Below are 16,729 nucleotides of genomic sequence, written 5' to 3'. Positions count from 1 at the left end.
GGTAGGGTGAAGCTAACAGTATAGAGTCAGAACAAACTCAATATTTAAAAGCTATAGGGAAAAGAAAAGTTTTTAGCTGAGTTTTAAAAGCTGTGCTTGAGTTTGTAGTTCTCAAGTGTTCTGGAAGAGCGTTCCAGGCGTAAGGGGCAGCAGAAGAAAAAGGACGAAGCCGAGTAAGGGAAGTGGAGGTCCTTGGGCAGGCGAGACGCATGGCATCAGAGGAGCGGAGAGCACGAGCGGGGCGAAGGGAGAGCTGTTGGGACTGGGGCAGCGTAGCTCTACCATGATGGGTGAAATCCACCTCCCCCATTCTCCCTTCAGCACAACTTAAAAATGCAGGAATGCCTGCCCCCACCTGAATTCTAAAAACCCTGGTTGCTTTCTACATTACTTTTAATAGGAAGGGGATGGTTCACTATTCTCCTTCTGCCATTTATTATATTGTCACAATTGAAAACCCAGGGAAACATCACAGCCGGCGGAGGGTATTGCAGGCACCTATTTTGGGTGCGAACTGGCAATTGCTTCCAGAAGGTTACCTTACATGACTTCCTCTCCCTTGAAATAAAAATGTGTACTTATTTGACGCCACAACACACGTGGGAACCCTTCAGTCACGGATGAATCTTATGGTGTCACTGAAACCAGTTCAGGGAGGAGGGGGGGGGGGGCTTTTCTGTTTATCTCTCCCATGAAGCCATCTTCTTTGCCCCGCCTCAGTTCCTACCGCCAATGGCTTTGTACAAAAAGGCAGTGCTGACACGGCAAAGGGGTGAATGCCAACTTCTGAGCTGCCCTCACTCTCTGGCGGCGATGGCAGCGGTGTGTGTGTGCTGTTCTTGAGGGAGGGCAGCAATGGGAGACAGCACCAGCACCACGGCAACACTAGGGTGACCATATGAAAAGGAGGACAGGGCTCCTGTATCTTTAACAGTTGCATAGAAAAGGGAAGTTCAGCTGGTGTCATTTATATATATGGAGAACCTGGTGAAATTCCCTCTTCATTACAGTTACACTAGAGTGACCAGATTTAAAAGAGGGCAAGGCACCTGCAGCTTTAACTGTTGTGAAGAGGAAATTTCACCAGGGTTCCCCATATATACAAATGACACCTGCTGAAATTCCCTTTCCAATACAATTGTTAAAGATACAGGAGCCCTGTCCTCCTTTTCATATGGTCACCCTAGGCAGCGCCAGCGAGGGAGCCAGCAGCACCAGGGCAGGCCTGTATGAACGCCACACACCCGATCAGTGGAGGCTGGTGACTCTGATTTCAAGTGGGGCTGGTTTCAGCCAAGAGCTCTAAAGGCTAAGGAGCTCTCCAAAATGCTGAACCCGGGGCTCCAAGATGAGTTCAGCAGCTTGGGTAGGTGCTTTAGAGTTCTGGCTGCAACCCAGAGCGTATGCATAGCCCCGTTGGAATCGGAGCCACCAGCCTCCACTCCTCAACGCCAGCTACGGTTGGGGTAGGAGCCGCGGAGGCGGGAGGATACGAGGCTTCTTGCTGCAGCAGCGGCAGCACACGGGACCACGCGTTCATCTGCACTAGTCCCCCACACGCGTCCGTACGTGTACAGTCGGCAGCAATCCGCCTCCCGCCTCGGCCCGCTGCTGCGCGGCCATCTGGCGAAAGAGAGGCACGTGGGAAGCCAGGCACGGGGCTCGTTCCGTTTCCCTGGCCGGGATGAGAACGGCATCTCGGGGGTAACGAGGAGCCCTCAGAAGGGGGCAAACGGGATAAAGGCGCGTCTATGCCTCCAGGGGCAGCGGCTTCAGCGCCGAGGCCGGCCTGCAGGAAAGCTTTTTCCTCCTCGGCCCCAGGAATATGCACAGCGGGCGAATGCAGCTCAGTGCTACTCCACCCACTGGGAGAGAGCTTCTCCCTCTCGCGGCAGGACGAGAAACGCTCAGCTTGCAACTTGGTGCCCTCCAGATATTTGGGGCTTCAGCTCCCATCATGGTTTAATTTGTTTTTAACTGTGCATACTTATTGTTTTATACTGTATGTTTTTATCTGTACGCCGCTCTGAGATCTTAATGATATAGGGCGGGATATAAATGTTTTAATAAATAAATAAATAAATTAGCCTCAGCCAGCATGGTCAATGGTAAGGAATGCTGGTAGTTGTAGTCCAAATATCTGGAGGGCACCAGGTTAGGGATGGATGATGTATAGTTCAATGCAAATTTATTTATTACATTTATATCCCACCTTTTTTCCTCCAAGGAACCCAAGGCGGCATACATAATCCTCCTCCTCTCCATGTTATCCTCACAACAACAACCCTGTGAGGTAGGTTGGGCTGAGAGGCTGTGACTGGCCCAAAGTCACTCAGTGGGTTTCCATGGCTGAGTGGGGACTAGAACCCAGATCTCCTGACTCACAGTCTAACATCTTAGCCACTACCCCACACTGGTTCTCCATCATCATGAACAGCAGCAGCCAGTTTACAGCATCCCCCCAGCCCTGCCCATGAGTGGAAGGTTGCAGCACACAGGATACAAAATGTATATAAAGTGGTGGCGGTAGGAGACAATTGGGCCAGTGAAAGCCAAGGGAATCCCACTGAAAATGGGTTGAAACATATCCCCCCTCTTCCCATTATCCCAGATTTAATTTTCGTAAAGGCCTTCCTTAAAGCTTCTTTCCACATAACTTCAAATGAGTGTGCGATTTGATTATGGTTCTTCAGAGGTGAAGGAAAGGCACTTTGCATATGCTCTTCTCTCCTTTTAAATTTTGTCAAGTTTTTAAATTTTTATATTATATACAAATGATATATAATTGCACTGTTTGCTTCAGTGGCTAAAAGACTACAGCATGAAACAGGAAAGCCCCCTAGTTAGCATCTTGCTTCTGCCTTCAACTCAGTTGGGGGCCTTAGGGAAGCTGCTTCCTCTCAGTTTCAGCCTGTGGGGATAGTAATCCCAGCCTACGTTACAAACCTGTTGCAAGGCTTATAACTAGATAATATGTTGGGGGGGGGGAAATTGAGCACTCAAAAGTGCTATACAGATGACAAGTATTACTATTATTATTAAAAGTACTACAACTGTCAAATGCATGTCATGCAACAGTACAACATAATTGCGTTTTTATTTCTCAATATAGTTCAAATTCAAACATTCTTAATACAAAAAGGATGGACTGCCATTTACCAGGGAAATTATTGTCATCGTCGTCATTCTTCTGTTATGTTTCTAAAGGCAGATTGACTAGTAAAGAATGACTAACCCTGCCGTCTAAAACAAGAGAGAATGTCTTGCACCGTGTCTCCCTCCAACCCAGCCCCACTTTATTATTACATGTGTCAGGGCAATATTCTTCTATTCCAAAAGTTTTGGACTTAAACCCTGGCTCAAGTGAAGTCCTTTCATGTCCCCTCCCAAAAGAAAAAGAAAAAAAGTGTAGGGATTTGAAAGGTGCTGGCTTTATTACTAGGATATGTGAGAGGAGTACTGTAAAAGGGATAAGGGGCTACAGCTTCACATCTGGAGCATCAACCAGTGGAAGGAGCTTCCCTCTTCCTAGGCACAGCCTGGTACTCATAACTTTACAGCTCACTGTCATAAGGAGATGATGGAGAAACAGAAGTTCTGATGCTATAAGGAAGGATTAGGCAAGACATTTCAGGGCATCTAAACAAAAGCACATGTTGTAGAAACTTTACTGAAGCTAAGCAGGTCTTGATCTGGATGGGAGACTGCCTGGGAACTTCAGGTGTGCCACTTTGAGTTCCATGATGGAAGAAAGGTGGGATGGAAATGTAACCAGTGGGACCTGCAACAAAATGTTGCAGTGTGAAGTATTGCTGTTCAGGATTCCAGCCATGCCACTCCATTCCCCCTCCCCCTCTGCTTTTCCATTCACCCCGCCAACAGTCAGTCAGCATTCTGCGGTTGGGGAATATGCTCAGTGCTCATTAGGCTATTTGGGGGATTTCTCCCCAACCTTAGGGTTTTTTTCCCCCTAAAGATTTTTTGTACTTCTGTAAACCTTGGGGTTCCACCAAGACTGCCAATACCTCCCTCTTGTGCATGGGTGGTGCTGTTTTGGAGACAATGGAAATAGAGGGATGATAGATAGATAGATATTTGTAGCAGCAGCAATGGAAGTGGTTGGACCTGTTTCCAAATACGAGGCATGGAATGATGGACAGCAGGAAACGTTTGAAGATCCAGAGAAGGGAAGTGGGCAGAATCTGTTCAAAGACAAGGAGGGGATGGAGCCTGCTGGGGACTCCAGACGTGAGAACAAGGATGCATAAAGGAGGCCATATTGGAACTAGAAATGCTATTGGGATATGTTGGGGTGGGCAACGTGTTGGCCCTCCAGATGTGTTGGCTCCCATGTGCCCTCACCGTTGGCTATGCTGGCTAGGGCAGATGGGAGCTATAGACCAAAATATCTGGAAGGCCACAAGTTGTCCACCCCTGCATTAGATAGATGAGCTCCAGAATCAAATGGACGAATGGAGCACATTGCAAATTTGCATCACCTGGTTAACAAAAGCTGGCCATGGCAGCAGTAACAAAACCTGTAATTGCACCCTTTCAGACTTAACAAAAGAAAGCCAAACGTCCAAAGTGAGCAGATGCCACCACTAGCAAAAAGGATAATTATGACCTGCTTACATTTCTCCTTTTCTTGGGACCTACACCTGCCTTGACACTGGATTCTTCCAGATGAGGCTTTTACTGGGAAATCAACCAACTTCATTCAAAGAATTTTATGGGGGGTGGATTGGGGGGTTCAGGCACTGTTGTCTTCAATTTATAGCCCTCCTGTGTTTCCCAAGTACTTCTTCCATTTTTTCCCCCTTACAAGGAAAAAACTGGGGAAGGAAAATGCTGCAAAAAGCTGCACAATGCCTGTGAATTGTTAGCGACCAGACCACCCTCCCGGTCCAGAAGCACCTACAGTATACATCGGGACATACGGACAGCCCAGCATTGTGATCCATGTACCCAGTCTCAAGCCTATGAGATATGATGAGCCAAAATGTCCTCTGATTCAAAGCCCCAGTTGGGGTTGGTTAGCATCATTTCATTCATAGGATAACAGGCACTGTAATTGCTGTTCTCCGTGCATCGAGAACTGGGACAGCAAACCACACATTATGTGCAAAGGGATCAAACGAAGCCCTGGCAGATTTCGTGGCTGCTTTTGTTTTAAGTGAGAAGCAGCTGTGAGAAGCTGCAATTCGGAGTGGAGGAGCAAGGATTCGCTTAACCCTTTCTCCTTGGGTTCCCCCCCTTTGTGATTTTGAATAGAAAACAGCTGGTGGGGAAAGGGCTAAGCAACTCCTCTGGCCACCACTACTGCACTCCGAATTTCAGCTATAACTGCCATGAATTTGTCAAACATGGGCAAGTGGCATGCGCCGGAACAGCCAAATATCACAAGGCTAGGGCTAGCATTAGGAAGAGTGATGCACCTGCCTCAGGCAGCTGATTTTGGATGTCATAAAAAGACACCAAATTGCAAGTTATTTTATCCTTGTTGTATTTTACAGCTGGGGTCAGGGAGAGGTGCTTGTGGGTTTCTCTGCTTCTGGTGCCAAAATAACTTGGCAAACCTTGGGTACTCTGTACCTCGTCTTGGGGAGGGGGCACATTTGTAGTTTCCCTTAGGTAGCAAAACCCCATAGGCCAGCCCTATTTGGACAGCTTTTGGGTCAGGATGCTTTTTGGATTTCTAGTGTGCAGATGTTTCTCTTGGCACTTATGTCTCTGTTGGCCTGTGTGCTTTTTCTGTGTCCCTCTAATGCCTGCTCAAAGTGTGCATGCATAAATGGAGTATGCTAATGCAACAAATATATGAACGTAGCTCAATAGTGCCTCCTAGAGCATCTGGTCAATGGTTACTCTGCCAGGCAACCTGAATAGGCTTATGTAAGCTTATTGGACTTTTTGCCCTCCAAAATGAGATCTGAACCTTAAGCTCTTTTTTAGAATAGGTTGATTGGTTTCAACCACCTTGGGGTTTTGATATGAAAGTTTACAGTTGTTAAGAGGGTGGGTCCAGCCAGTAGGTAACTTTCTGATTTGCTGGCTAGACCTCTGACATAAGAGATGGAGGCTATCACATTATTGGACAAAACAGCAATCAGTCTCTGCTAAGGGGCTGGCTTTTGCTGAACTGTGATGCCCATAAAAGAAAAGTTAATCCAATCTGCCTAGAGCCATCCATATACCATCTAATTGGGGGCCAAGATGTTCTCTCTTTCTCTCTCAGACCATCTGCTCTGCAATAAACTCTGCATAAGCTCTGGAACCCAAGTTTCAACTCAAGGAGGTAACATTTTACTAATTAGTTAGATTGACCTTATTGGTTTATTTTGGAATTCTGTGTGTGAGTATGATCATTGCGTTTCCTTTGCTTCTCCCTCCTTTTTCCCTAAGTAAACACCCTTTTTATATTGTGACATTTGGCAGTGTTGTTTTAAATTAGAGTTCTCACGAAATTCTTCTCCACTGTTTACAAAGCTACCACTTGTGTTTCTAGTTGTGTGTTTTTTAAGGGGGTTATTAATTTCTGCATTTCTGGGCTTTGAGAGAAGAAGTCCAAAACACCTTTCTTGTTTTTTTTCCCCTAGGGCTGGGCTGAAGGCAGTTGTCTGTCCTTGGCAACGTGGCTCAGAAACTCCCCAAGCAGAGCAGAGTATGTCAAGCGGTCCATCCTAACTGGTGACGGCCTGTCAGTAATTCTTTTTCCTAGGAAACACTTGTAAAGAAGGATCCACCAGTGAAGGAAAGTTATCCCTCATAGAGGTGCCGTAACAAATGAACAAGACACTGTTAAGTTTCCAATGTGCTCTCTGTTCCTCCAAAAGAAAAAGTTAATCTCTGAACTTCCCATTGCTTTGGGAAAGGGAAGAAATGAACAATTTGAAACAAAATACAGCATACAATAAACTTCCACTGTATTCATGTCTAAACCTGGCTGTTGGCCTGAAAAGAAAAAGGGGGGGAAGGGGGGGACTGAAAGGAAGCTAAGAGGGAGATATGTTGTGCTTCATCATTTTTTAAAAAAAGGAGGAGGCGACAGAAGAATTGTGCCAGAGCTCAGTCAGAAGTCATATCCTTTGCCCTAAAAGCCCTGCTGGCCTGGGAGCACCTACTGTCACATCACACACATCGGGATTGCTTTGACTATGCAGTAGTGAAAGAAAAGCACTCTGCACATGCCCAGGTCTGCTCTCGCTCACTCTCTTTCCTGTTTCCTGAAACATACCCCAGGGTTAAGACAGCCTGGTTGGATGCTATGCTCAAAGAAAGCCCGAGAGAGACCTCCTTGCTATATGCGTGCCTGATGTGCAGGCACCCAGGAGATGAGCCTAAAAAGCGCTGGAGTTGGAGCCACCCATGGAAAATCCTTTCACTGTCCCCTCCGCTGTGATGGAAGAGAGAGAGGCTCTTTCTGGCCCGATTGATGTTGCCACAGCTGCAAGTACTGCCCCCCTGAGAGGAAAATGAATCTCGGCCAAAGATCCAAGCTGTTGATGAGCAGCAAGCCCGCCCACCCCTCTCCTGAGTGAAAAGCTTCACCGCTTGACCAAGCTGCCTTTGGGTCTCATCTCTCATTTTGGATGGGGTGGGGAACACCCACAAAAAAGGGGGGACTCCTTATTTTACAGGATGCTGTATATGAGAAGGGATTGCAACTATTAATCACTTGTCTACCCAAGGGAAGGCAAAGGAGGGGTGTGTGTGTGTGGATCTCAACAAGGGGCAGAGAGAAGGATAGAGCTCATTTGCCCTATCCTGATTTGAAGGGGAGGGGGAGGCAACCGCCGGACATGGGATGCAGTGTTTCCTGAGCGCTTCTGTATGGGCAAGAGAACTGTGGATGCAGGGCCATGCATTTCAAAAGGAGGAGGAGGAGGAGGAGGAGGAGGAGGAGGAGGAGGAGGAGGAAGAGTTCCATGGAGACAACATACGGCAGGGCAGCCTTCTCCAACGTCTAGATGTGTTGGACTGCAACAACCATCTTCCCCAAACTGCATGGACAATGGCCACTCCCAGTTTGTATGGCCATGTTGTCTAGGGATGATGGCACATCTGGAGAGCCCCAGGCTGGGCAATATTATTTATTTATTTAAAACATTTGTATCCCACCCTATATCACTAGGATTTCAGGGCGGTGTACAGATAAATATCAATATCATCATCATCATCATCATCATCATCATCATCATCATCATCCAGAAATAAGCAACTGACCCATCCTCTGCTCCTCTACCAGTTTATTTGCCTTACCATTACAACAGGTTAATTCAGAACTACCCAAAGACCAAGGATGGCCATTTTTTTTGGATCCCTGTTCCACCTCTCCCCAGTCCCGACTCCAGTTCAGCATGAAGGTCATTCCTGGCCATTTTCCCTGGATCTTGGTTCCTCCCCAAAAAAGCTGCACAGCCAGAGCCAGCATGTGCAGCGTAGTGCAGTGGTGCCTTCCAGGGATTGGATCCAGACCCTTCGTTCCTCCAGCAGAAGGGCACCACTGGAACTCCCCTCCCCGCTGCAGCCCCCTTCCCCAGATACCATCCAAATATGTTCTGGAGGCTCCCCCAACATCCCGGAGCAGATTTGGAGGGGGTGCAGGGGGTTACAGTGGGAGGGGAGAGGATGTGGAAGTCCCAGTCTACAAGTGTACATTGTACTTCATGGTTATAATTTTTGTGAACTGCCCAGAGAGCTTCAGCTATTGGGCGGTACAGAAATGCAATAAATAAATAAAAAGTGTTGTCTTTCGAATGGTGGAACCAAGGATCTGGATCTAACCCCAGAAGTTTTGGACTACAATTCCCAGCATTCCTGGCCATTGTCTAGAGCTAATGAGAGTTGAGGTCCAAAGCATGTGGAAGACACCAGTTTGGGGAAGGCTGTGTCAGTTTAGGATTGGGGAGACCCAGACACAAAGCCTGAGGCATCCCTGAAGCATCCTGGGTGACCTTCAGCCTGTCATCTCTCTCCCTTGCAGGGTTGGGCTATGAAAATGGGTAGGGAGGAGGACCATGACAGCCACCTTGGGCTTCTTAGAGGAAGAGGCAGAATATCAATGTTAGGAATGAATATAAATTAAAACAAAATTGTAGATGGTAGAAGAAGATTCCAGGTGCCAGGATTTCAAAGGAAACCTGATACGAGCACTTAGGAATCTGGGATATTTCCCCCAATCATGGGACAGAACAGCCTTCCCCAATGTCGGTTGGGGATTATGGGAGTTATAGTCAAATGCATCTGGGGTGCACCAGGTTGGGGAAGGCTGGGGTAGAGAATGATAGGGGGATGACCCCCAAGTGCCTCTAGCTCCTGTGCCATCTGTTCCAGTTCTGCCCCTTCCTTCTCTCCCTCCCTCTCCCTGCACATGGGGTGTGTGTGTGTGTGTGTGTGTGTGTGTGTGTGTGTGTGTGTGTGTTGGGGGCGGGATCAATAGACACTGAGAAAAGAAACAAACCCTTCCTTGCAACAGTCTTTTAAAAAGTGTTTATGGCTTAGGTAAGAGGTGCTAGAAATGGAGTGTGGGGGAAAAGAAGGAAACAACTCACACTTACAGCATGCAGGGTGTCTCTCCCCCACCCCCAATACCCAGCTCAGGCAGACACTCTGGGAAATGCCACAGACCTCCCCCCCTCAGCCCAGTTCCATCGTGTCATCTGATCATCTGCCTCCTCCTGCTGGCACCCGCCCACCCATTTCAAAGCGGAGCAGCTGTGCCCGCTGTGCCCGCCGTGGAGGCCTGACCCCAACCAGGTGGGCAGGAAGTACCAGGTCTGGGCATAAAAAGAACTGTTCCGGAGACATGCAGGGAGCCTGCCAGCCCCTGCATGGGCTCCTAAGGACAAAGAGGTTCACTCCAGACCTTATGGGTGGAGATTTCCCCAGCCAGCCATCTAGGTGCCCCCGTCCCTTCCCTTGGCTTCTCCGAGAGCCTCTTAATAATTCCTTGTCCAGTCAAAGCCCTACAAAGTCCCATCTAGGATTTCTGCAGCTCCCCTTTGGAGCTCGAAGGGCTTGATAAAAGAGACGCCACCTCTTCTTTCAAATGGAGCTATTTTTGAGTTCCCTCTTCGAGGGAGACTGACACTTCCCGCACCCCTTCCCCAAACTGTGTAGGACATCCAGCCAATGATCTGCCTCCGAAAGGCAAGCTCAACTGGGATGCCCATATACACAGACTGAGGGCTGGTTCTAGATTTAGTCTTGCTACTTAGAGTAGAGACATTAGAATCAATGGAACTTGAGTTAGTCATGGATCACTTAAGTCCCGTTGATTCCAAGGGGTCTTTCCTAAGTAACATGGCTCACTTAAGTCCCATTGATTCCAATGGGTCTGTTCCAAATAGCATGGCTCACTTTGATTCCAATGGGTCTTTCCTATGTAGCATGGCTCACTTAAGCCATTGATTCCAATGGGACTGTTTTAAGTAGCATGGCTCATATAAGTCCCATTGATTCCAATGGGACTGTTCTAAGTAGCACGGCTCACTTAAGTCCCATTGATTTCAATGGGTCTTTCCTATGTAGCACAGCTCACTTACGTCCCATTGATTTCAATGGGTCTTTCCTATGTAGCATGGCTCACTTAAGTCCCATTGATTCCAATGGGATTGTTCTAAGTAGCATAGTTCACTTAAGTCCCATTGATTCCAATGGGTCTTTCCTATGTAGCATGGCTCACTTAAGTCCCATTGATTCCAATGGGACTGTTCTAAGTAGCATGGCTCACTGAAGTCCCAATGATTTCAATGGCTCTACTCTTTAAGTATGACTAAGTCTGGAACCAACCCTAAGTTTGCACTATCCCCACTGCTCCTGGCTCTGAGGAAGCACAAAGCACACCTTTCACAAGCAACAGCTACTCTGTGGGATTGGGAACATGTCAGGGTCTATTCAATGCCCTCCACCATACTCAATGGACCACCCTGTGTGCCTTAGACTCACCAGCCAGCAGAGGGAGCTATTAGAGGAAAGCCCCTCACTTCCTTAGGGGGCCAGAAGGGCACCCCTCTATCTAGTCAGCATAAAAAAAAAAACTCTACCCAAAGCCAGCCTCCTCCTCTCCTAGGGGTCCCTAATTCAAGTCCCTAATTATCAACAACCCACCCCCAAATCCGTACAGAAGCCAAGGAAAGCAACTCTTTTACCACCACCACCCTTAACTTCTTGCTCCTCCATCAAAGATGCCTGCTAACGCAGCCACTTTGGGCCACCTGCAATTGTGCTGGGAACAGTCACTTACCCCACCATTCCCCTACGCCACCCCCCAATCAGAATCCCCCCAGTTTCCTCTGCCCCAACTTTCTAACATCCTCACTCAACAGCCCCAGGACTCACTCCACCACCCACCCCAGGGCTGATGCCGGGTTCCTTGGAAGGTGGGCGGCTCCCGTGTTAAAAATAGCCCCTTCTCCCAGCCAGCCTGTCGACTCACCACCTCGGAGTCTTCGAATCCATGGAGATAGGAGTCCTCATACATGGGGGTGGGGAAAGGGTCGTCCAGGAACCAGGGCAGAGGAGGGGAGACAGGGGGCAGCCTTTCCCACCGGAGAGGTGTCCAGCGCTTTGCCCCCTGCCCCAGCTGGGTTGGGGGGGAGCAGATGGCACACGACGGCAAGGCTGCTCAGCCCTCTCTGTCAGGCTCCCCACCCGGAATGCTCTGGCTCTGAGCTCAGCAGCGACGGCAAAGACAATAGCGCCCACCCACAGCCCTCCCCTGGGGGGCAGGCACAGAGACAGGCAAGGGGGGAGGGAAGGGGGAAGGCGAAGCAGGCAAGGCAAGCAACAGCTCCTGGACTGTCCGGATCCCTCCGCACCTGCTTTGGGGCGAGTGGGGTGGGGGCAACACGGAAGGGGTGGGGGGGCAATGGGCGTGGCGCAGATCAGCAGAAGGGAAACAAAAGGATGGCGAGAGATGGAAGAAGACCCAGCCATCAAGAGGGCACTCGGAACAGTAGGGCAGTCCCATTGGATGGGGCTCGGGGTGGGGTGGGGGTGGGTATAAGTACATTCCCAGAGGGCAGCAGCCTTTGCCCCTCATTCTGCCCCCAAATGAGGGACTTCAAGACGATCCACCCCCAGGGGGAGGCGGGAAAGGTGCCTGCTAGATACCCCCAACCAGTGGGTGTAGGAGGGCAGCGAAGGCTCCTTGCTGGGCTCCGGCCTGCTGGACCAGCACGGGTCAGACAGGGGGAGGCAACAATACCAGGCAAGCAAAGGAATGTGGGAAGGGGAGGGACTGGCAGAGGAAGACACGGCGAAGTCCAGGCCACTGTCCCCACGACACACCACCCCCAGTTTCCTAAGCCCTCGCTTTTATCCTAGCACCAACTGCCCTAACAGCAGGCACATCACTTCACTAGTCCTCAGTGCCAATCGAGCGCCTTCCATTCCACCCCAGACAACCCTGAGCGGCATCCTCCCAGAGAACCCTTCATCCAGCCCCTCTCCCAGCCACCTTTGCTGCCGCCTCCGGCTCCACGCTCCCCTTTGCCAGCTCGGGCTCGCCAGCTCCAACATCACCCCCCACCTGTCCCTAACTTGCCCTCACCCACCTCGGGACAGGTGCCGCCTGCCGATCTGGACGGGTCTCCTAAACAAGGTGGGCAGGGGCGGCAGGCAGCGTGGGGGTGGGGTGGGGTGGGGTGGGGGGAGGAAGGAGAAATGGCTTTGCAGGAAATGGGGCCAGATGGGGATTCCCCCCCTGCGGTTCCCCCAAGCGCCGTCTCCATATGCCGCTCTCCGCTCGATGCCAGAGCTGCTGCTGGCGCTAGCTCAGCCCCCATCCCCCGCCAGCCGCACCATCTCCCCTCTCCCCTCTAAAGTTGGGAAGATGCCCGGTGATTCCACCCCGATTCTGAGCCTTCTTTATTATTATTATTTTTACACCAGACCTTGCCAAAGAGGAGTATCTACCTCGCCTTTTCCTAACGCCCCCTCCAAAGTCGACCCGAGCCCCCGGATCTAGAAAATACAACCAGAATACGCGGGATTGGGTGGGGGCGGGACGGAGAGATGCAAAGATGCCCGATTCTCCCCCTCCCCATCTTCCTCCGCCCGCTCCGCCGCCGCCTCCCAGAGTCTTTGGATCCGCCAACAGTTGCAACCCTGGCGAGTGGGTAATAGAGGGCGAAAGAGGGGTAAGAAGGAGACCGCGCCTGGCACGGGTGGGGAGTGGCGGGGAGAGGGGGGGCGGGGAGAGAAGGAAGGAAGGAAGGGAAGGAAGGAAGAATGGGGCGGGGAAGGCAAGCGAAGGGGGGCTGAGATCGGCGTGGTGGGAGGCGGCGGCTGCGCGGTGCCTGTTAAGTTACCTCGTTGAGCAGGAAGGTTGCGCTGGAGTCAGAAAAAGACATAGACGGGCGGGGAGGGAGCCGGCCGGCCGGCGGGGCCCGGGGTGCGGTGCCAGCTGAGAAGGAAGGAAGGCGGGAGGGAGGGAGGCGCCCCCCGCCCCTCGCTGCTTTCCCCGCCGCGCCGCGCCGCGCCGCTTCCAAGCGCCTTCCAAGCGCTGCCTTCTCCGGCTCTCTCTCTCCTCCTCCTCCTCCTCCTCCCGACGATCGCTGTGCGCGCCGCCGCGTGTCCCTCTCCTCTCCCGTGCTCGCCTCCCCTCCTCCCGCGACGCGCCGTTCCGATAATGGACTCGGGGACGTGCCAGGCGCTATATAATCACATTAGGGCGAGAGGGAGGGACGGGGGGGGGGAGAGATGCGCCCAGCAAAGCGAGCCTCCTCCAGCGGCAACAGCGGCTGGCGTCCTCCTCACCTCCCCGCTCTCCGCCACCGATTTCCAGCCATCTCCTCCCCCCTCCTCATCTCTGATCCTCTGAAGGGGGGGGGGGGTTCTGATGTTGGGAATGAGAGAGAGAAGCTGCAGCGGACGACCCAGCTCCCGCCCTCCCTCTCGAAAATCTCCCAGATGCTCATCTAGCAAAACTAAGGGGGTGGGGTGGGGGAAGATTGGGGGGGGGGGGCGAAAGCCGCTCACCCGCCCCTCCTCCCACCCTTTCCCAGGGTTTCGTTTGTGCCTCGGCTCACCGGAGCTCAGCCAGCCCCAACATCTCTTATCCAGGCCGGGGCTCATCCCTGGAATAGAGTGTGAATAGTTGAAAGGACTCCAGAGCTAGTGCAGAGTGTATTTCCAATGAGAGTCTGTACACAACAAGAATTGGGGGGGGGGGGGTTTCTGATCAGTCAGAGGATTGCATTCAGATAATCCAGCCCTAACATCTCTTCTTTTTCTCTCTCTGCCTCTCCCGTGTTCTTCCAACCCTTCTTTACCCACGCCCTTACACTGCTACTGCCACATTTTCTTTGCTGCAATTTCAGGCTGGCTGCACCCACTCATCAGTTTTACCCCCAGCTTCTTATAGTGCCCCCTGCTGGAGAAATCGGAATTACTGAGGTTCAACTTCCCTTGGTGTGGAGTTGTTATAAGTGGGTTTCTTTAAACACACACACACACACAAAACCCACCACTTATATATAATAATTCAGATCCTAGTTCTAATCCCAGGTGGGGCTGTGTTGGCATCAATGAATATCAACTTCAATATGAAAGAGCAGCTGAATTAGAAGAGTGGGAGGAGTGGGGCTGAATTATGCCACCTGGCTCTCCTGCTGAGGGTGGGTGGGACAGATGAGTCCAACAGGGAAGCATAGCCCTATATGGGCAGTACCAAGGCACTTGGCCTAGGGGAGAAAGTGAAGATGGTCTTTGTTGCTACCCTGGCCCAGTGCGATAGGCAGAGCGGGCATGTGGAAACAGCCATGCGCTGCAGCAAGGCTAGATCAGCTTGGTTGTTCCAGCCCTGCAGGGGGCACTTCAGGGAGGCGGCAATAATCCTAGCAGTGAGGAGGGAAGCATCCTGCTTCGCCCTACGGGGTAAACTCTGCAGTAGGTAGCAGTGCTGGAGCGCTGGTGGAGGAGGAAGGACGTGGTAGTTACTCCAAGAGGGACCATAGAGCCTGTGCAGCTGAGGTTCTTGGAGGAGTGGGGAGCTAGTGTCCCCCTTAGGCGTTGCTTACCCAGCAGGGGGCACTGCAGGGCGTTGGGTGGGAATGGAAGGGGGCAATTAGCAGGGAAAGCAAAGCACAACGCATCCACCCCCTTGCTGCTGATCAGGCGATGAGCTACCGTGGCCAATGCCATCACCTACCTGGCACTTTAACTCTTCTTGACAGCTCCAGCTTGCCTGGCAGCCCAGCCCACCTGGACTGTGGTGCCTTAACTTCCCCATGCTGCACGTCTCAGTCCGTCCACCCAGGCCCACTCCCTGGGCTGCTCCACCCCTACCCAGCCACTCCTCCTCGCTTTCCAACCCTCCTCAGGAGACGATGCCACATTACCTCCTTGAGCAGGAAGACACTGGAGTTGGAGAGAGACATGCAGCGTGTCTGCCTCGCCGGACGGTGGTAGCGGCACTGAGTGCCTCAACACCCCCGCTCCTACCTTCCTCATGAACCCAGCCCAGCTCACAGGGCAGACGGGAAGCCCGGCCCACAGGGACTCTCACGGGATGGGGAGCGAGCAGCCTGCAGGCTCAGGGGCACGAGCAAATTGTGCAACGGTGTACGAGCGCTCCAGGTTCTCCCACACACGGTTGTCTTGTGGCACTGTCCACGAGCATCCCATTGGCCCACAGCCGTTGGTGGGGCAGCGGGTGTGCATCATAAGGTCAGTTGGCTGAACCGTCCTCTTCACGCCAGGCTCAGCCAGCCAGTTGGCTCGCAGACCGTTGTGGAACGGCTCGCCCTCAGTCAGTGCAAAAAGGCGTTTTGAGCAGCCCACAGGCTCGTGTGTGCTGTCAGCTTGGGACTGATCAGCTCTTAAGTTCTTGTGGGACTGAGCGGGCGTGCTCTCAGCCATCATTGTGGGCCTGCGACTTAGGGGATTCTGTGATCGTGATTCTCCTGGGGGATGACACAGCATGGTGGAGCAATCATTTCTGGGCCAATGGGTTGAGAGAAATGGATAGTTGGTGAACCCAAGGAAAGAGGAAATCCTCTTGGGTGGGTGGTGGGGAATCCCTGTAATTCTGATCATTGCTATTTTTTCTGACCAGTGTGGACTCCAGGTTTGTGAGGGTCCTTGCGCAAGACACCATTAATGGGGGCCCTCCCTCAATGAGTCTACATTCCCACTGTTATTGCCGCCAGCTGCAATTGCTCCTCCTCCTCTCTCTCATCATTGCTACCCCTTGCTTCCTTGAAAGGCAGAGAGCCGGTGAGCATGGAGGCCGTGGCATCTGCTGCTCCTCACCACCACTGTTGTCTGGGCCAGAGCAAAAGGCAGGTGAACAAGCAGGTTGCGAGGGTGAAGAGGGGGAGCAACTCCAGGAGGCTCTTCTCAGTGGGCCTCTGCTGGGGTGGGGCCCTCAACAGGGGCCCAACCATGGCTACCCTTGACTCTGGCCTTGAAACCAACAAGCCACCCAATCCAGCGCCCAAGGCCTCATGGTCCACATGTTCCCTTCATTTTGGAGGAATCCTCTCTCTGTGGCTTCTACCCATCATGTCCTGCCTTGGGTAGGGTGACCATATGGAAAGGAGGACAGGGCTCCTGTATCTTTAACAGTTGCAAAGAAAAGGGAATTTTAGCAGATGTTATTTGTATATATGGAGAACCTGGTGAAATTCCCTCTTCATTACAACAGTTAAAGTGCAGGAGCTATACTAGCGTGACCAGATTTAAAAGAGGGCAGGGCACCTGCAGCTTTAACAGTTGTGAT

At 51.5% G+C, this 16,729-nt stretch overlaps 1 protein-coding gene across 3 annotated transcripts in view; it reads right to left on the bottom strand.

Moving 5' to 3' along the window:
• CACNB3 (calcium voltage-gated channel auxiliary subunit beta 3) overlaps positions 1-15,521 on the bottom strand; it is a 42,041-nt gene extending 26,520 nt beyond the window's left edge. Inside the window, exon 1 of one of the 3 annotated variants that reach the window (XM_063119798.1) lies at positions 15,348-15,521. In XM_063119798.1, coding sequence (XP_062975868.1) covers positions 15,348-15,386 — 39 coding nt within the window. In that variant the 5' untranslated portion in view covers positions 15,387-15,521. Of the gene's footprint in view, positions 1-11,440; positions 11,764-13,316; positions 13,398-15,347 lie in introns of those variants that run through there. The other 2 variants (XM_063119797.1, XM_063119796.1) reach the window with 2 other exon arrangements.
• Between the last annotated feature and the right edge of the window lie 1,208 nt (positions 15,522-16,729).

This window comes from Elgaria multicarinata, chromosome 3 (assembly GCF_023053635.1).
Source record: "Elgaria multicarinata webbii isolate HBS135686 ecotype San Diego chromosome 3, rElgMul1.1.pri, whole genome shotgun sequence".
Classification (NCBI taxonomy): domain Eukaryota; kingdom Metazoa; phylum Chordata; class Lepidosauria; order Squamata; family Anguidae; genus Elgaria; species Elgaria multicarinata.
The sequence above is the reverse complement of the archived record's forward strand: the minus strand, read 5'-3'. Positions and strand labels throughout refer to the sequence as shown.